The sequence below is a fragment of the Pipistrellus hanaki genome, assembly GCF_964339955.1.
Source record: "Pipistrellus hanaki genome assembly, chromosome: 5".
Lineage (NCBI taxonomy): Eukaryota > Metazoa > Chordata > Mammalia > Chiroptera > Vespertilionidae > Pipistrellus > Pipistrellus hanaki.
In genome coordinates, this window is record NC_140507.1 from 11,347,868 (window position 1) to 11,366,865 (window position 18,998).

An 18,998-nucleotide genomic window follows, 5' to 3' on the forward strand; every position below is an offset into this window, starting at 1 on the left:
AGTTTTGAAAATATCAGCTTTATAATGAACACATTTTAAAAAGTCTGTCAATTTCACTTCCAGTGTTTTTGCTTGTTTGTTTCTGGTAATCCTCACCTGAGGATATCTTTCCATTGATTTTTGGAGAGAGTAGAAGAAAAAGGGAGAGATACAAGGAGAGAAACATTGATGTGAGAGAGACACATCAATCGGTTGCCTCCTACATGTGCCCTGACTAGGGCTGGGATAGATCCTGATACTGAGGTATGTGTCCTTGACCAGAATTGTACCTGTGGCCCTTTAGTCTGTAGGCCAGTGCTCCATCCACTGAGCCAAACCAGATAGGGCACTTTCAGTGTTTTAGGCAAATCAACAGACCTATATGAATTTCTTCTTTTGTAATTGCACTGCCTATGGTAAGAATAAAAAACATAATATTCATTATACTTTAATGGACTACTAATGAAGAAATCAACCTGTTAAGAGTTTGAGAAAGGTGAATTATTAACAAAACCAAAATGACAAATAATGTGACTTTTGAAAATGTAGATAATTAGCATTATTTTAAATATCACTTTTTTAACTAACAATGAGGAGGTCCACTTTCTCTGTAAAATAATCCTAACACCAAACATAACTGATCAATTAATGATGATCACATGAATTTGTGAATCTGCATAGACATTCTGAAAATAGAGATCACTCATCAGTTGAATTAGCTAAATTCAACCAATTCATATACACTGAATGGCCAGATTAATATGACCTCTGAATACATAATAATCTGGCAACTCAGTGTGTGTGTGTGTGTGTGTGTGTGTGTGTGTGTGTGTGTGTGTTAGAGGCCCTGTGCATGAATTCGTGCTTGAGTGGGGTCCGGCCAGCCTGGCCAGGGGAAGGGGACATGGACATTTGGCCAGCCTGCCTGGTGGTAGAACTCCTGGTCAAGGGGACAGTTTGCATATTAGCCTTTTGTTATAGAGGATGTACACTGAGTGGCTAGATTATTATGCGTTCAGAAATCATAATAATCTGGCCACTCAGTGTATTATGCTTGACAGAGTTCTTTTAAAAATAGCATCAGAAAGAATTCCAATAGCAAATGTTCTTCTGTAACATTAGAATATATAATGATGCACAGTTTCTTTCTCCTCATGGCACCAGATAGCTGGACCTGAGGCTACAGGGTCAGGTTGCACTGTTTCCCACAATCCCCAACACTTCCTTTAGTGTCCTTTTGGGTCTAATTCACACACATATGCTAATTTCCTGGCAATAGTCTTCATGACTCTCTGAGTTAAGTTTTAATGCATTATATTTGAATGCAAGGTCTTCTCTATCACCAGCAACCAACCCCAACACTAAAGTTCCTGGTAAATGCTGAATCATCCTTAAAAACATAGCTCAGCTGACACTTTTAAAGGCTTTCCTCATACCACTGGGCAAGGAGAAATCCCTGTTTATTGGTAGTTGTACATCTAGTGTAAAGTGTTGTAACTTCAGGTTCACTTGGATTCCCCATGAAATTATGAGTTTCCCAAGAGAATATTGTCATCTTTATCTCTGTCATCTCAGGACCTACCACATTAACTGAAAGATCTTTGGTCTCAAATGTTAGTCAGGGATTAAATGGCTAGAAATTCATAGGGCTGGTACTATATCCAAGTTCTCTTACATGTGGTCCAGGGCCATTTCACCTCTTATATATTATTTTATTTTGATATTATTAGTTCCTAAATATTTGATTATGTAACCTTATGCAGAATAGCAAAGAACCCCTGTTGGGTCTCTGATCCTCTACTTTTCTCACAATATTTATGTTGTCTTTGCCTGATTCTCTGTCTTTCTTTCCCTTCAGAACTGTGATTTCCTTAATGAAAATGGCCATGAAATGTTTATCTCTACATCCCTATATTCTAGCACAATGCTTAACACAGAGTAGGGATTCAACAATATTGGTAGAATTTAGTTTAGTTAAACTGCATTTACTTTTGGAGTCAAAGTATTCGACCAAATTGTGGCTATAGCATAACCAAGTGAGATAACTGTTCTTGCTGTTCACAAGGGCTGGATAGATTTTAGAAACCTCCAACAGAAGGTCTCAACAAACAGGTATAGTGAAATTCAAACAGATGGCCAGCAATCATGCCAAGTCCATCCTTGTTTCCACTCCTTGGATAATTATTATGGTGAGCCCTGGCCTGGGTGAGTTTGATAGCCAAAATAATCATCATTCACTAGGTTCATTTTTAGAACAGCCAAAAAGTCAATGAATGTGATGGTTTAGCTGGTTTATAATGGGCAGTTTTATGTTGGTTGAATCAGTCGAGTTGGAGGATTTTAAAATTATTAATTTTGCTAATTTATACCAATAGGCAAGGATAACTTTTTAGGAAGACACATACTTTATCTATAGAAGTACAATATACTTTGTTTTTCCCTGGCCACCATTGACACAGAAAGATGTGGTCTTGTCGGTAGAAACCAGGTACAATTTTATGCCTGTCATTTAAATGACTTTTCTATTATCTTTCAAATAACTGTAAGTATTCTGTACTTCCATCTGACTTTGTGGATATAGAAATATTAAAGAATGTAACAGCTCCTGGGGAGCTTTTAAATAAAACTACAATACTCAGATTTCTCCCCAAAAACAATTAAACCAGAGTCTCTTCAGAGCAATTTTAAATAAACCACAGATTTTCTGTATTAACAGTAGGTATGACCAGACTCTACTTTCATTTAAGCATTTTTATGCTGTTCTGTGTATACTTTATAAATTTTGAGTTAAAGTGCTACTGGTAACACTAGATACCAGATGTTTAATACTTTTTCTTTTTTAAAATGATTCATGAAAAATGATAGGTTAGTTCTGCTCATGTGGCTAGGTGGTTGGTGTGGACCTATGAATGAGGAGGTCACAGTTGTATTCCAGATCAGGGCAAATGCAAGGGTTGAGTGCTCGATCCCCAGTTGGGGGTGTGCAGGAGACAGCCAATCAGTGATTCTCTCTCATCATCGATGGTTCTGTCTTTCCTCCTCTCCTTTCCTCTATGGCATCATTAAAATATATATTTTTTAAATGATAGTTTGCGATTATACTACTGATACATATTCGAAAGCCTTCTCTATAGCCTAGATTCCTAATAATTAACACTTTTAGGTACTCCTACCTGAAAATGTTTTAAAATAGAGAAACAGCATGTCCTATTAATAATATGAAAAGATAATCATGAATTCCATCTTGTTATTTAATAATGTTAGCTTTATTATTATAATAGAATACAGTATGACATAAAATTAAGAGCTTTTGCTAAACGCTGTAAAGCAATACATGCATCTGCGATAAACAACCTCAATTCATCTTAGGTTTTATTGCCACTTCACTGCACTAATGTGCAATAAACATTCAGTGTCATCTTTAAAAATATTCCTGGTAATAAACAGGAACTGTCCTGTAACAGCGTAACTTTATATTCAAGGAAGACTTAACTAGTATTACATGGTTTAGCAAAGCACTGTAGAAAAGCTACATAGAATCATTTGTCTTCCATAAATTATGTAATCAGTTAATACAATAGAATATTATCCACATATACTAACAAACTAAGAAATGAGAGAAATGCCATCATTGCATAGCAGGAAGCTGACTAATAAGAAATATTCACATCTAATGAGCAAAATACAGACCAAACGTTAGTCATGATGAGTCTGGAAGATAAAATACTTTTTAACTAACACATCAGATTGACACAGAAAAGTAACAAGATAAACAGTAACATAGAAGTTAGAGCCATAGTTTACTTTATTTTCTATACATGATATCTACACACGATACCAGAGGATGAACACCCTTGCTTCAGCCTTGATTGGCCTAGCTCATGGAATTTCGGCAGGACCAAATCAAACAGTAAAGCACATTTAAAAAGAAAACCAGAGTTGGTTTAGGAAAACAGAGTGCATTTTCCTACATCATTGGATAGCAGCTTTTTGAGAAAGACATAGCTCCAAACCTAGGTGTGGATCCCGACTATCTCATTTGGCAACTAGCCTGACAGGCTTACGTTGTGGTATCCTAAATGCGTTGCTCAGACCATGACCCATGGATTCTGGATGCTAATTTTAAATACAAATGAAACCCTACCAGACAAAAAAAAGGAGACTTCAAAAATACCTTCTGCATAAATATTCATCTCTAAAACATCTGGGAAGTCATGAAACCGCCTAGACCTTTCATAGGGAGTATTAAGGGACCTCCTGTCGTTAAAGCCCTTACATAGTATACCTACAAATATATTGCTACGGTATAAACGAAATGTAATAACACTACTCAATAAAAGCTATTTCCTGTACATTCTTTCATGAATTTTTATAGTTGGTGCTACATATGGCATAGCACATCGAAATAGTTGATATCAGCGAAGACAGCGGTAATATACAGTTGATTTTCTCGCTCTCACTAATGCTTTTCCATTTCATTTGTATATTACAAGAGCCTAATTTAGGGAACTGTGGCAGGACTGGAGCAGAGAGCAACTGATTTACTACTGTACGCCAGACAGCAGTTTGCAATTATAAGCTTTCTCTACGTAAATAAACATTATGCCCATATATTTGAAGTTCCACCTGATTCCTGCAAGCTGTTCTGATCTGGAATGCAGGCTCTAAAAGTATTTCCATAGCACTTAACAACATTCTAACAGCTAAGAGCGGTGAGTCTTACACACTATTTTAAGAACACAACCTTAAAAAAAAAGTAAAAAAATGTACAATCTCATGCTGTATATTTACATAGATAATTTATATATTCTATTTTTGTTTGCTAGTCATAAATTTTAATCTAAAGCTTTTAATGTACTGTATATAAAATACATTCAACAATTCTAGAGCTTGCAAAATATTTTTGCCCCTCTAAAACATCTTCATAATGGGAATGAAGTGATTCATGGGACCCATGTGCTATCTCTAAATAGGCATGATGAGAAAGGGAATATTTTTTAATTATTTTATTTAATTTTCAAAATGTTTGGCTGCTGTTGAGTATCTATGTTTTTGTTAAAATGATTCTTCATCAATCCAGTGATGAAAGCACAGATGATAGTGAAAATTGCCTGTGTAGAGCGTTTCTCTCCTTGGACGAGATGTGCTCTACAAGGAGGGACTTCTCCTCTCTGAATTTTAAAATATCACTTAGCAACAAAATAGCATGTTAGGCATTTATAGCAGGAGAATGAATGGGGGTCCTTAGCTTTGGAAACAAAAATATTGAAGTTATCCATCAGTTTGAAAAGCAACACAAAAATGTAAGCACGCCATAGTTTGTGCAATAAAGATATAGATTCTTTGAAAATTTTCTCCATTAAACACATAATTTTTTTTCTTTTAAACACCTTCACATAAAAATATTTTTGACATATATAGTATCTTCTTCTTTGTTTAGAATATTTGGAAATATATATCTACAAATTATCTAGAGTTAGAGTTGTTTTATTTTTCTTCTACTTTACCTCCTATCTTGGGAACTATGCCCCCCTCCTCCTTCTTCCCTCTCTCTTTCGTTCTGTCTCCTTCCATTGTGATTGTGTTTGCTCTCCCGTTCTCTCTCTCTCTCTCAGAATCCTGTCTCTTAGCTGAATTTTCTGCTCTGCTCTGCACTGCTGGACAGGGGTCAGTTCTTGTAGGAATTATGGAAATAAGGGAACCCTCAAATTCTTTAAGACAGAGGCAATAAAGCAGATGGGAATTACTGCGTTGAGAACAGAAAGCAACTTCTATTGCAGAGGACTGAACAGCAGAATATGAATGAAAGGACCTACTTATGTGGGGTGGGGGCTTTGAGCTGAGGCTCTCTGTTTAAATAGGTAGCCCAGTAAACCAAGTTGAAGATTCCAAATAGCAGCGGGAAGGCTATTCTTGACAGGCGGTCAATTTTGCTGACGCTGTTAAAGGTTTTCTTGGGTTCTGGAGGTTTGACTTCTGGCTTGACTTCTTTCGGTTCAATGGTCGCACTTTTAGAGATGGTGGCTAAGCCAGGGTCACCCCTGGCCATGTTAGGGGTATAGCTGGTTGCTGTCGGAGCGTAAGTGTTGTTTTTCTTCATAAGAGGATCCTTCACTTTCTTTGGCTATCAAAGGAAGAGTAAAAAACATTTTGGTCGGTAAACCGTGAGATAAGCACATTTATAAGTTGCTGAGTAAAAGTGACCTTCACTTTGGAACCTAAATCTGTGCTTTATTTAAAACCTAAGAAATGTAATTTATGACTGTATTATTGGGATACACTAAAATTGCAGACACCCATATCCAGTCATAAGATTAACAATTTGGGAGATATAATGTGCAGCATGATATAGTATTATAAATATATGATATAGTATTATAAGCTATACTCTTTACTATAATAGCTTATAATACTGTATCATATATTTGAATGTTGCTAAGAGAATATATGTTAAATGCTTTACTATGGAAAGAAACAGTAACTATGCAACAGGTGAAGATGCTAGCTAATGCTGCAGGGGTAATCAATTCACAGTATGAATATGTATCAAAGCAATCACACTGTACACCTTAAACTTCCCCAATGACATGTGTCAATTATATATTGATAAAGCTGGAAAAATGCTGACACAATATTTCCCCCACTTTCCTATCCAGAGCTGTGCTCTGTTTCCCCGCTTGTGACTTTGGACAGAGTGATGCTGTTGCAAGAGACATTGCAATCTCAGCCACCAACTTCTACAAACATGCCACTGCTGCATGAAGAAGACTGGACCAGACTGCTGAGTGGCTGAGATCATGTGAGAGGCCCAGCCAGCATCAGGCCCCAGACATGTGAGAGAAGCCCCTGTGGGTCTTCTCACCCTAGTGGAGCCTGCAGTTAACTGCAACCCTATGAGTGAGCCCAGGTTAGACTAATGGGATTACCCCTGACTGTACTCAGCCCCAAATGCTTGGTTGTTATTTTAAGATCTATACATTGCCATTACCCAGTGGTTTGTTTTTCAGCAATAAGTTGCTGAGCCAGTTAGTATTATTTGCTCCTTCTCCCCAGGTTTCAGGTAGGAAAATGATAAAGCAGAATTATTCAGAATATCCAGAATTCAATTCTTGTTCATGTTAGCTGCTCATCAATGCCATCTATGCAACAATTGAGAACTGCAGCATTTCTTAGGGTTTCTGTCATGTAGACATTGCCAAAAAAAATGAGTTTATACCTGTGTAGCCCAATACAATTGTCAATAGCCACTGAGCAATAAAATGTAGCCAGTCTGACTAGACACATGCTGTATGTTTAAAATACACATAGTATTTTGAAGACCTAGTGTGAAAAAAAGAATGAAATCCATCTCCTTAATAATGTTTTATATGGTTTCCATGTTGTAAAGATAATATTTACAATAATAAAATAGAAAAGATGCAAATTGACAGTACCTTCACAATGCCCACCAGCCAATCAGGAGTGAGTATGCAAAATAACCCAACAAAGATGGTGGGTTAATTTGCATACATGGGCGCCCAGTGGCTGGGGCCATGGCGACAATGCAGGTGGTCTGCACAGCCCCAGCAGCTTCGGGCCTCTGGGCAGTGTGGGAAGGTGGAAAAGCTTCACAGCCAGGTGAAGGAAGGCCCATTTTTGCATGAATCTTCATGTATCGGGTCTCTAGTTTTTTTTATATATGGACTAAAGTATATTATTAAATTTAATTCCACTGACTTGTACTTAAAAAATAAAGCTACTAGAAAATTTCAAAGTACATACTTGGCTAATGCTTACCATGCACTTATATATCTGCTGGACAGTGATAGTCTAGAAGAGTGATTCTCATTCTTTTGTGTACAGTAAATTACTAGTAACATTTTTTAAAGTGCAGGATCTTGGGCACAGTCTCATATTTTGATTAGGATTCCTCACGATTTGAACCTGATTATTGACTTTGCAAAAACTTAGCCATCGATGAACATCTAAACTTGAACTACCAGATGCAGTACTCTCTGAATGATTTGTATTCTTAAATTATTAAATCAGGATAAATTATTACTTCCAGAAGACCTGATACTTTTCACTAGACACAATAGTCAGGAATTTTAACAGGTAAATTTATTTATTTCCCAGCTATGTGCCCTGTCTGCTACTTTCTTTTTCCTCTCTAAATCCTTAAGCTATTTTGAGACTTAAAGACAAATATATTATTGTTTTTTCCAATATTACTTTATTAAAATAAGGTCATTTTCTCTAAGTATACAATCATTTTTCAGTGAAGGCAGAGTTGGTTAGGCTTTATGAGGAAGAACAGAAATTTCCATAATTAAGTTAAAGTGATTCTGAATGTGGTCCAAATGACTACAGGTCAGAAGGAGGTTATGATTTATTTCAACACCATTAAAGAGCCAAACTGACCTTATGTTGAGTTCATTTCTTTCAAAAAGGGAGTTGTAATAGTGTAGATACATTAAACAGCTTGTTATGCCTTTAGATAACATGTATAATGTACTCTGGTGTTGAAGGGAGGCCAAGGGTTCCAGTCTAACCAAAACATGCTGAGTGACAGACATCCTATTAGGTAAACTGAAATAAACAATCTTCTAAAGAAAAAGTTCATGGAGATTTAATTTCTTCCCATGTCAATTTATTATAACTAACTCCACTACTAAAAATTCTCAAATTAAGTGCTTTTTTTTTTTTTTGCAACATCATGTTAAATAGAATATTTAGAGGTAACTGTTTAGTTTATCAGGAAATACTAATTTCTGAAAATATTGAGCTCCCCCATGTTCTTGGCATTTCTTTCAGCAATTAACCACAGAAGGATGAATTTTAAGCAGGCTGCTATATGCTTACTGGATAATGTAATAACCCTGTGGGAAAGTTCTTTTGAATTTTAAATTGAATCTTGTTAGGTGGTTGAAAATTGAACTTTCTTAGAAACATTAACCTAGTGCCAGAAAAAAATATATTCTTCATTTCTGAATGTCAAGATGAGACCTAGATTAGAATAAATAAATCAAACTGTCAAAACCTGCGGGAAAATTTTTATAGAAGCATATATAATTTATAGAAAATATTGTCTATTTAAGAGGATGATTAATGCAAATATAGAAGTTATTATATATGGATGCATTGCAATACATACATATATATTGACTAGTATGGACTAAAGATTGATAGATATTAAAATATTTGAGATATAGCACCTGAAAGACTAAAGTAGGGATCAGAATGGGATAAATAACAATCAGAACTATGAGCTCACCAATGCCTCAACCAAAATTCCATGGTCTCCATAAAAATTTCCATTCATCTAACCACTAGTCACTAATAGCTTATACATAGGAGCCAGAATCAGAAAGGTGTTGGCCTCTCACAACTTGCAAAGAAAGTAGTAAGCTACAAAAGCAACTTTTCCCAATGTTTGCATGCCAGTTTCACTGTATGTCACTCATGTTTGCATATTACTCATTCTGAATAATTTCAGTAGAATATGTCAGTAATCCTAAAATGTACATTTAGAAAATTTTCACAGCTTTGTCTCTGGGCTGGGTCTTACAGGTCTCAGTGTTTTATGATAACCTGTCTCCTGGGTTGGCTCTCTCTCCTTCAGGCTGCCCTTCTGGTCTAGGACGAAGGAGCCATGGATGATTAAGGCACACATTTGACAATAACTTTGTCTCCACCTTCTTGGCTCTCTCTCCAGCTGGTATATGCAGTCCCTGTATCTTGTCTTCTCTCTCTACTCAACAAAGTTCATTGTTTGCAAATCAAAGAATGTTTATACTGGGCAAGAATGTTTCAAGGCAGGCTAGATTTTCAGGGCCAGCTTCTGGAACACTTTGGCTATGATAGTGCACCCTGTAAAGAACCCTTTTGCTTTTATTTATGTAGCTCATTGGGGTGTTGAATTGACTCATCTGTTGCTGAGGGGTAAATCTAAAAGAGTTTTACCTTAGCAGTAGATTTTCTTTTATTTGTATTTTACCATAGAGCTGTATTTTCAGGGACCATCACAAGAAGATAGCATTCAATGGAGTGGAATTCAGGGAAAACTACTAAAGAGTGAATCCTCCTTGATTACTTCTAGAGATCTTCTAACCTCTGTCTTTGACTTTGCCCTTCTTTCTACCAATCCAAGACTCACTTGCATTTTGATATATTTTTTCCTTCAAACCTCAGAAGTAGAAATAGCCTCTCCAAAAGTTTTCAAATATACTCTAAAATAGTTTCTGAATGATATTCTGTGTGTGTGTGTGTTGTTTTTTTTTTGTTTGTTTGTTTTGTTTTGTTTGTTTGTTTGTTTTTTGTTATAGTTAGTCCTCACCCCAGTGTATTTTTCCATTGTTTTTTAGGGAAAGTACCGTGTTTCCCCGAAAATAAGACATCCTCCGAAAATAAGACCTAGCACATAGAAAGATAAGACATCCCCTGAAAATAAAACCTAGCACAACTTTGGGAGAAAAAATTAATATAAGATACTGTCTTATTTTCGCGGAAACAGGGTGGGAGAGAGAGGGAAAGACAGAGAGAAACATTGATGTGAGAGAAACATATCAATTGGTTGCCTTCTGCATGAGCCCCCACCAGGGCCTGGGCCAGGGAAGAGCCTGCAACCAAAGTACATGCCCTTGATCAGAACTGAACCTGGAGTCTTTTGGTCTACAGGCCAATGCTCTATCCACTGAGCCAAACTAGCTAGGGCTGAATGATATCCTTTTTTTTTTTTTTTCCCCTTAATGCCCTTCATTTATTTTTTAAATTTTTTCTTTATTGATTAAGGTATTACATGTGTGTCCTTATAGCCCAATTGCCCCCCCTCCACCTCCCTACTCATGCCTTCACCCCCCTGTTGTCTGTGCCCATTGGCTAGGCTTATATGCATGCATATAAGTCCTTTGGTTGATCTCTCACCCTTCCCCCCTCCTTCCTCTCTTCCCTTCAGAGGTTTGATGTTCTGATCGATGCTTCTCTGTATCTGAATCTCTTTTTGTTCATCAGTTTATGTTGTTCATTATGTTCCACAAATGAGTGAGATCATGTGATATTTATCTTTCTCTAACTGGCTTATTTCACTTAGCATAATGCTCTCCACTTCCATCCTTGATAGTTTTCTGTGATTTCTGGGTTATGACTCTTAAAGCAAGCCTCTATTTTGGAAAGAGAAAATGTTTCCTGCTTTTTATTTCACTTATAATTTAAGATAATGCATTTTGAAAACACAGTTAAATTGAGGCATTATAGTAATGATGTTTATAACCAAAGGGATAAGGTTTAAAAAGTAACCAAAAACCCATGATTTTCAAGTTATAAAAATTATAATTCTGTGTGCCAGTTTATTTGCTCCTAATGTTAAAACTCTCTCAGATCAATTGAAGCCATATAAAAGTATATTTTAGTAGAAATATTAATTTTTGTCTCTTTTACATTCTGCATCTACTCTGAACATCTATCTACTCAACCTTTCTTTAACAAAAATGAAATTATCACACCACTTAATCATTAATGACATAAGGATTATGATCCTTATTAACCAATCTCTGCATTCTTCATCCATTTCGTCAAGTCCAGCATGCCATCTAATATGTTTAAAATGACATATTAGTGCTATACCACAAGGACTGTTAATGCATTTACCTTTTCTGGAACCACGCTTTTGCCATCCCACGCATAACCTCTCTTGGTGAAATAGTTTACGGTGGCGAACTCAATCAGAGCAGAGAACACAAAGGCATAGCACACTGCGATAAACCAATCCATAGCAGTTGCATAAGCCACCTTCGGGAGCGAATTCCTGGCACTGATGCTCAAAGTTGTCATGGTGAGCACAGTTGTTACTCCTGTAAAGAAGGAAATTAAGTGAGTTTGTCAATTGCTACTGCACAATGGCATCACTGGATGTCATGCTACTTGTGCAGAGGGAGAACCACCATACCCCAGAGTATACATTTTTTTATTCTGGTCTGGAATAGATGAGTTTTCATTTAATCCCAGTGTAGTTTGCAGTTGATGGAATGGCAATTTGAAGGGGATCTCTTCTAGGTATAAACTACTTCGCTGTTGAGCTGTTAATAAAATAGTGAACTTTTTAAAATGGGCTTCTTGAACGTGGTGTCTTTGTTAGAAAAGGAAATAATATTCCCTGACTTTCTCCAACTCTTTGAAATAGAAGGTATAGATCACTATCTCTGATCCACAAGAAAGCTCTGAATCCTAAGCTCTGTTTGGTATTGTCCCTGTGTACCCTAAATATTATAAACCAAGAAGATAATAGTGTATTGATTATTGATAAGTGATAGATAACTAAATTATCTTTAGATAATACTTTGTTACATTATTAACTCTTCTGCTTTTATACTATTTTATTTATTTATTTATTTAATTATTTATTTATTTATTGCTGATTTTGAAGTAGCCCTTCTTTTGAAGAAATTCCTGAAATAAGTTGCATGTAACTTGCCTGAGGTTATACATTTCAGAAGGAGCAAAGCCAAAATTTAAACACATTTTGAGATTTAAATCTCCACAATCTTTCCTTTTCTCTTACTGCTGCCCCAATGCCATCTTTAAGTCTGTTGTTTTTAGTTAATTTATGTAATTATATGAGTTGGTATGTACATATGGTACCCATTAATGTTCACATAACAAATTAATATTATCAACCTACTAAATGTCATACATCTTACAGTTAGACTGTTGCAAGTTTCCTTATAAACCATTTGGGAAGTATTTAAGAATTCACCATAATCCAGTAAGGATGACTCAGGCTGCCTAATGTGGAAAAATCGTGACCTGTTCCAGTGACTACTCTCAGCCTGACCACTTATTAGCTCCATAACCTGAGCAAGTGAGTTAACTTCCAGGGACCTCAGTCTTCATATCTTAGTGGCATGATTGAAACATTCTCTTGACTGTCTATATCATTGTTGAGGTTCTAAGAGAGGAACATTTCTACACATTCACACGATTTTTTGAGGATAAAATGTAGTACTATGTACAAGCATTTTAAAGCTGTAAATAAATTGTTGCCTTAGAAGATGCTATCTTCCATTGGGTCTACAATTAATATCTATACTTCCCCCATTTGATGACTTTTCAGAGAATTGGTAGGAATACAGAGATGGGGTGGGGGGGGGGTAATTTTTATTAACTACTTTAAATCACCCAGTATTTCCTAGTTTTCCATGAATTCCAAGGTAGATTATCTTGGCAACTATTTTAGAAAATGATAGGATTAAGAAGGAATACTGAGACTTTTATGGAATCATGGTTATTACTTTGAACTTTGACAGCATTACAGAAAGTTCTGTGGCCTTGTCTATATTATCTAACCAACAAATAGCTTAAAGAATAGTGGCTAGAAAACAGCTCTCAAATGTACATGTCGATATTAACTTGAGCAAAGAGCAAGGTAACTAAATACCAGTATCTAGGAAACAGAGCAACCCAGTTTTAAATCTCAGTTCTGTAATTGCTGAGTGACCTTGGGAAAATTGCCTCACAATTCAGAGCTTCTGCTTCATTCTTTAAAAATAATTATTTCTTTGTAAACTCATGTCAATAAGTCTAACTCAGAGGAGTGTTGTGACTATTAAATACAGTACAGTAGTGGAGTGTTTAGCACTTAGCCTGATATTTACTTAGGGCAAGATTAATTACTTATTATTATTGACAAATACAGTCCTTTTGGGTAAATTCCTGCTAAAGTGAATTCATTTCTTTAATTTTGTGAATTTTGGTTTATGTAAGCAGCATAAGGAATTCGGGAGTAGGTGTTCTTAAATCAAATGCACGCATAAATTAAAAGCAGTGAAGAATAGCATAAAGAGGGGTGTGTGTGTGTGTGTGTGTGTGTGTGTGTGTGTGTGTGTGTTCTTATAATTCCTGTTATAGAGGAGGGGAAAAGAATAAAAGTGTGTTGAGCATCTCTTAAGTTACAAGTACTAAGCCTGATAATTTACATATTTTATTTTTTACTTAATCTTTTAAACAGTATAATTTGACATTAATTATATTCACATTTTATTGGCAACTGAAGCTTAGAAAAACAGATTAAAACTAAAACTTGAATCTGTCTGGCAGCAAAATTCCATGACAACATTGCCTCCAAATGTGAGCATGGAAAGTAAAAAATATGATATTTTAAGACATAAAACAGGCTTCAGCTTTGTTGAAGTCTGGTTTGTATTTTAGTAAGCTATTATAAATTACAACCTATGACCCTGTCAGGCATCTTACACAGCTCAGTGAAATATGCTGAGTTCAGACAGAAAAAGACTAAAAACATCTGTATTGAATAAATGTTAAGAGTCTGGGTCTTAGAAAATTGTATTTGTGATTTTATTGAGCTTGAAACTTTAGAAATATATAACTTGATAGACAGAAATATTTGCCACAGCTAAGGTTATGCATAGATAGTTATGTTTATCAAAAAGACATAAGTTGTCTGATTATTGAAAGTGTTAAAAACAAGATTTTTAAAATAAATGGATATGTATTTTTTTTAAAAGCAAAGTTTTGATTAATAAAACAGTACAAAATGTTTTAGAAAGTTTCCAAACTGGAAGAATCAGATATGTTGTGGTAAAGTGGGGAAAATGACATTAAAAACATTTTTCACTGTAGTGCTGGATTCATTTTCATAAAATATAATGTAAATATCTTATGTGTTCTAATTTTAAAAATTCTTGGGGGGGGGTTAAGGGGCTCAAATTACATATGCACACAGAAGTGAGTGTCTTCATTTCTAACAAGTAGAGTCACAGCTGGTTAATACTGACACATGGTGATAAGGGATGTTTGGAGTGATCTCCTTTGCTCGGTAGCTGGTTCTTTCTGGATCTTGATTTAGTTGTGTTCTTAGGGTGTTGTCAGAGCAAAGATTTGGTGGTTTCCAACCTAGAAGGACCTTGCGACATTCAGAAAGAAATAATTTTTCTGGGCACTTGGAGCAGAGTCTTGCTTTTTTTTTTTTTTTTTTTTTTTTTTTTGTGCGATAACTGATTTTCTCATACCTTGCATATTATTGGAAGATGGCATAAGGATCTTTTGCACATGGATGATCCCCAATTTAGATTTTAAGCTTCTTAAGGCTTTTATAGTGAAGGGTCTTAAATATAGCATTGTGCCTAGCTGATATTTCTGGAATGAACCTTGGTAACCACACCTTTCACCAATGAATATATGGTTGTCATTTACAAACAAATGAGGTTGCCCCCAACAACCCCATTCCATGTCTTGTCATTGGAACAGGGTAGCCCACTGGTGGGGTGCAGCATGTCATTAAGGGCACAGACTGTGGATGTAAGGTTTTGGGTGTTCCTCCACACTACTTCACCTCGTAGCTTCTGACCTTGAGCATGTTACATAATCTCCTGTTCCTTAGCTTTCTTATTTCTAACACAAGGATAAAAATCTCCTGTTCTTTAGCTTTTTTATTTCTAACACAGGGTTTTTCTTTTTAGTATTAAGTAAGATAATGTAGGTTTTTTTTTTCCCCCATAGGACAGAGCCTGCAATAAAAACACTCAGTAAATAATGTGTATGATTGTGTTGTTACTCAAATATTAAGCTCCAAGTTATAACCTTCATGAGGGGAGTGGTTTATGTTAAGGTCACTGCTGTATTCTGTGTCTAGCTCATAGTAGACTTCAAATAAAAATCGCTTAGTGAAGAAAAGAATCAATAAGTTTATGGTTATGGACTCTTTTGTTTCTATCAATCCAAAAATTATAATTAAGATAGTATCACACTTTTTATGACGTACAAATTTCTTAAATAATAAATTAGGGAATGACTTTTCCTATTACTAGAAGGTTATTACCCTTTAAGCAATTTTCCATTAGCTTGCCTTAACTTGAAGAACCTAGGGCATTTTAACCATTTTAATTAAAAAAATGCATATTTGTAATTCTTTAGAAGTGTGCATTTATAGGTAAATGAAGTATTCCTGTACTGTCATATGATATGGTCTAATGCTTTCTCTCAATGTAAGGAACCCCTGCTTTCATATATGTAAGGAAGTAGTAGTATATGATTATGCAACCTGAAAATAGGCTTTAAATATTAATGTTTCTGTGTGTGTGTGTGTGTGTGTGTGTGTGTATGTTTTAATCTAGTATGATACACTTTATGCCTGCATAATTCCAGTTTGTCTCCCAAAACATCAGCTCAAATGTTTATTAATCACATCGATTTACTTTCACTGATGCAGCTTGCTATTTAGGGCAATGATTTTTAAGTAAGCAATTTATATTGTACTAACTTCATATTTTAACGTACAATTATTTTTTTCATTCTATTTGCACTAGCACCAGAATAACTTGCCCTCCAAACCCTCACATGCATGTTTTGATTGGCACTTACCAAAGACGGTCCTGGCTGGTACAGACTCTCTGTTGAGCCAGAAGGAGACTTGGGACAGAATGACGGTCATTATACATGGCAGGTATGTTTGAATAACAAAATAGCCAATTTTCCTTTTCAGGTGGAAATGAGTGGTCATCACAACATATTCTCCTAGAGGGTGAAACAGACAGTAACTTTGAGCAATTTGACCTTGAAAAAAAAAGTTAATTTCTGAGGTTTTCCATCAGCAACAAAGACCTGGAGGTTAGACACGTCCTTTCTCCATGTGAAACTTAGTTTCTGAAGAGAAAGGCTTTTATCCAGGAAAGAGAAAAAAAAAATAAACTTTAATAACATGACAAAATTGCTCTGAGGATGAGATTGATGCACCAAGGATGTCACTGATAGTCTTACATCCTTATCCTGGCACTTGCATCTAAGACATACCTTTCATATAATATCAGAAAGATGATATGTGTCTCTACATATATTTCATTATCATCTTTTGTTGTTCACAGTGTGCCATTTTGGGAAAATTCTTCAAAGAATATGATTTTGGTGTTCTGAAGAGCAATTGTTTATTATACTTATTTTATAAACCACTTCCTTACTAAAAGAAAAATTAGGAGAATTTAAGATCTTTTAAAATCATCTTCCCAAATTAAACAAAATCTAAGTTTTGGCATAAAATATTTTAAAAAGGAAAGAAAAAGGCAGCCAAATCAAAATCATGTTGTAATAATTTAAAAAAGGAAGGAAAAACACAACAACCAAAATGGTCTCCTAAATTGGATTAAAAGACTATGTCTAGATAGCAAGTATTTGTACACTAAGCATGTCAAATTATTTTCCTCTAACTCAACAGTCTAGAGGAATTGTAATTCAAATATTCTTGTACATCATGTAACCCTGAGGGAATCTTGTAAGTTAGATGTGACAATATTTCTGTTACATTACAATACAAAATTAAGGGGAGTAGAAAAATAGAAGCAGGGATTTAATTTTGTAAAGCAGAATCGAGTGTTTGTATAGACCTGGCCTCCATTCTTTGCTTTCTCAAATGTTAGTTATTTGAAGGGTAAATACCTTGCTTAATCTCTTGGACTTTTTCTCATTTGTTCAATTAAAATGATAGTGTTTACTTCATTATTCCTGAAATGCTGCGAGGATAAAATTAAATGATAGACGTGAGAGTATTTTTTAAATATTGGGAGTCACTTGCAGATTTGCAAGAAAGATTAGCAATGTATTCTCTCCAGCTCAAGAGATAAACCATTCACTTTTTCAACAAAATTGTAGTAAGCATTGATTCCATGAACAGCTATTATTTTTTTCTTCCAAGTATTCAAAAGTTAGTATTTTCTGTAAATACTACCCTTTTAAGAGGAACGAGATATTAAAAATATCATTGGCAGAGTAGTTGGTATTTTAAATTCTGCTTCAAAGTATACTGAAATAGAAATGAAACAGTGATTATAGTTTTAGGCCACTTAGCCTCTTTGGACCCGTCTTGTTATCTGAAATATGAGTAGGTTGACCAGATAACTATAGAAGTCTCCCTTTCCCACCCCTAGTTTTCACATTTTATGGTTATAATTATTTCTCTGAATACCATGCACTAGGCCAGTAGTCGACAAATCATGGCTCAGGAGCCACATGCAGCTCTTTGGCTCCTTGAGTGTTCTAATGCCACTTCTTCAAAATAAACTCGCCCAGGCCAAAAACTGACATCTACTCACAAAGTTTCAATCGCACTGTACGTGTGCACTCACACATGGTATCTTGTGCAAGAGCCACACTCAAGGGGCCAAAGAGCCGCATGTAGCTTGCGAGCCGCGGTTTGCCAACCATTGCACTAGGCTGTGTGAGTGGGACCCTCAGGTTCCTTTCATGAAGGTTAATCACCATTGTTGCTCCCTGGTCAGGGAAGACAATCCAGTTCCTCATTTATTTTTACCGAGTAACCCTAACTCAGTGCATCCTTAAATCACCTCATCCACAGGAAACTGGAAAGAGGACCCTCTTGATCATCTGTTATAAGACATTCATGAAGAAAAGACATTTCTGTTCAGCAAAACTAATGTACATTCCTTTCATCAAATCTGTGTGTTGACTTAAGGTAAATATGAAGACTTTGTAGTCATTGTGTGATTTTTTTAAAAAGGATTACATATTATTTCACTCTTATTCTCTTCTGGCCATGAAGTTATGACTAATGACAATTTAATTATTTTACTTCTCTGTAGGTCATACTGTCATGTTCTTTAATCACTTTTATAATTTTTACATGGATTATCCTTAAATAATTACATAGGAAGCATACTGTGGTACAGTATAGTAGAATGGGACAAGGGCAAGGCCTGGCATCTATACCAAAATGCCTTTCCAATACATAAAGTAGAAAAAGCTCTTCTTCTTTATGTCATCAGTTAGCTCTCTTGTACTAATTCTATCATTAATAATAATAGCTAATATTTATTATATAATTTTTACATGTCAGATACTCTACTCATCAGTCTGTATGCATTTTCTTTTCATTTTAGTCTCATAGTAGCTCATAATGTACAATCTCTTATTATCTCCAAATAGTGCAAAAGATAAACAGAGAAAAGTCTTGCCAGAGGTCACTGTTAATAAGTTAAAAACAGCCTTTAAACCCTGATAGTAAAACTTGAGAATCCACA

The 18,998-nt window shown here is 35.4% G+C and overlaps 1 protein-coding gene across 2 annotated transcripts in view; it reads right to left on the minus strand.

The window, feature by feature from the left end:
* Nucleotides 1-3,223: 3,223 nt before the first annotated feature.
* GABRA1 (gamma-aminobutyric acid type A receptor subunit alpha1) overlaps nt 3,224-18,998 on the minus strand; it is a 53,713-nt gene continuing 37,938 nt past the window's right edge. For both annotated transcript variants that reach the window (XM_084884122.1, XM_084884123.1), the window contains exons 8-10: nt 16,333-16,485; nt 11,605-11,807; nt 3,224-6,103 (exon numbers count right to left, since the gene is read on the minus strand). In XM_084884122.1, coding sequence (XP_084740248.1) covers nt 5,792-6,103; nt 11,605-11,807; nt 16,333-16,485 — 668 coding nt within the window. In that variant the 3' untranslated portion in view covers nt 3,224-5,791. The remainder of the gene's footprint in view (nt 6,104-11,604; nt 11,808-16,332; nt 16,486-18,998) is intronic.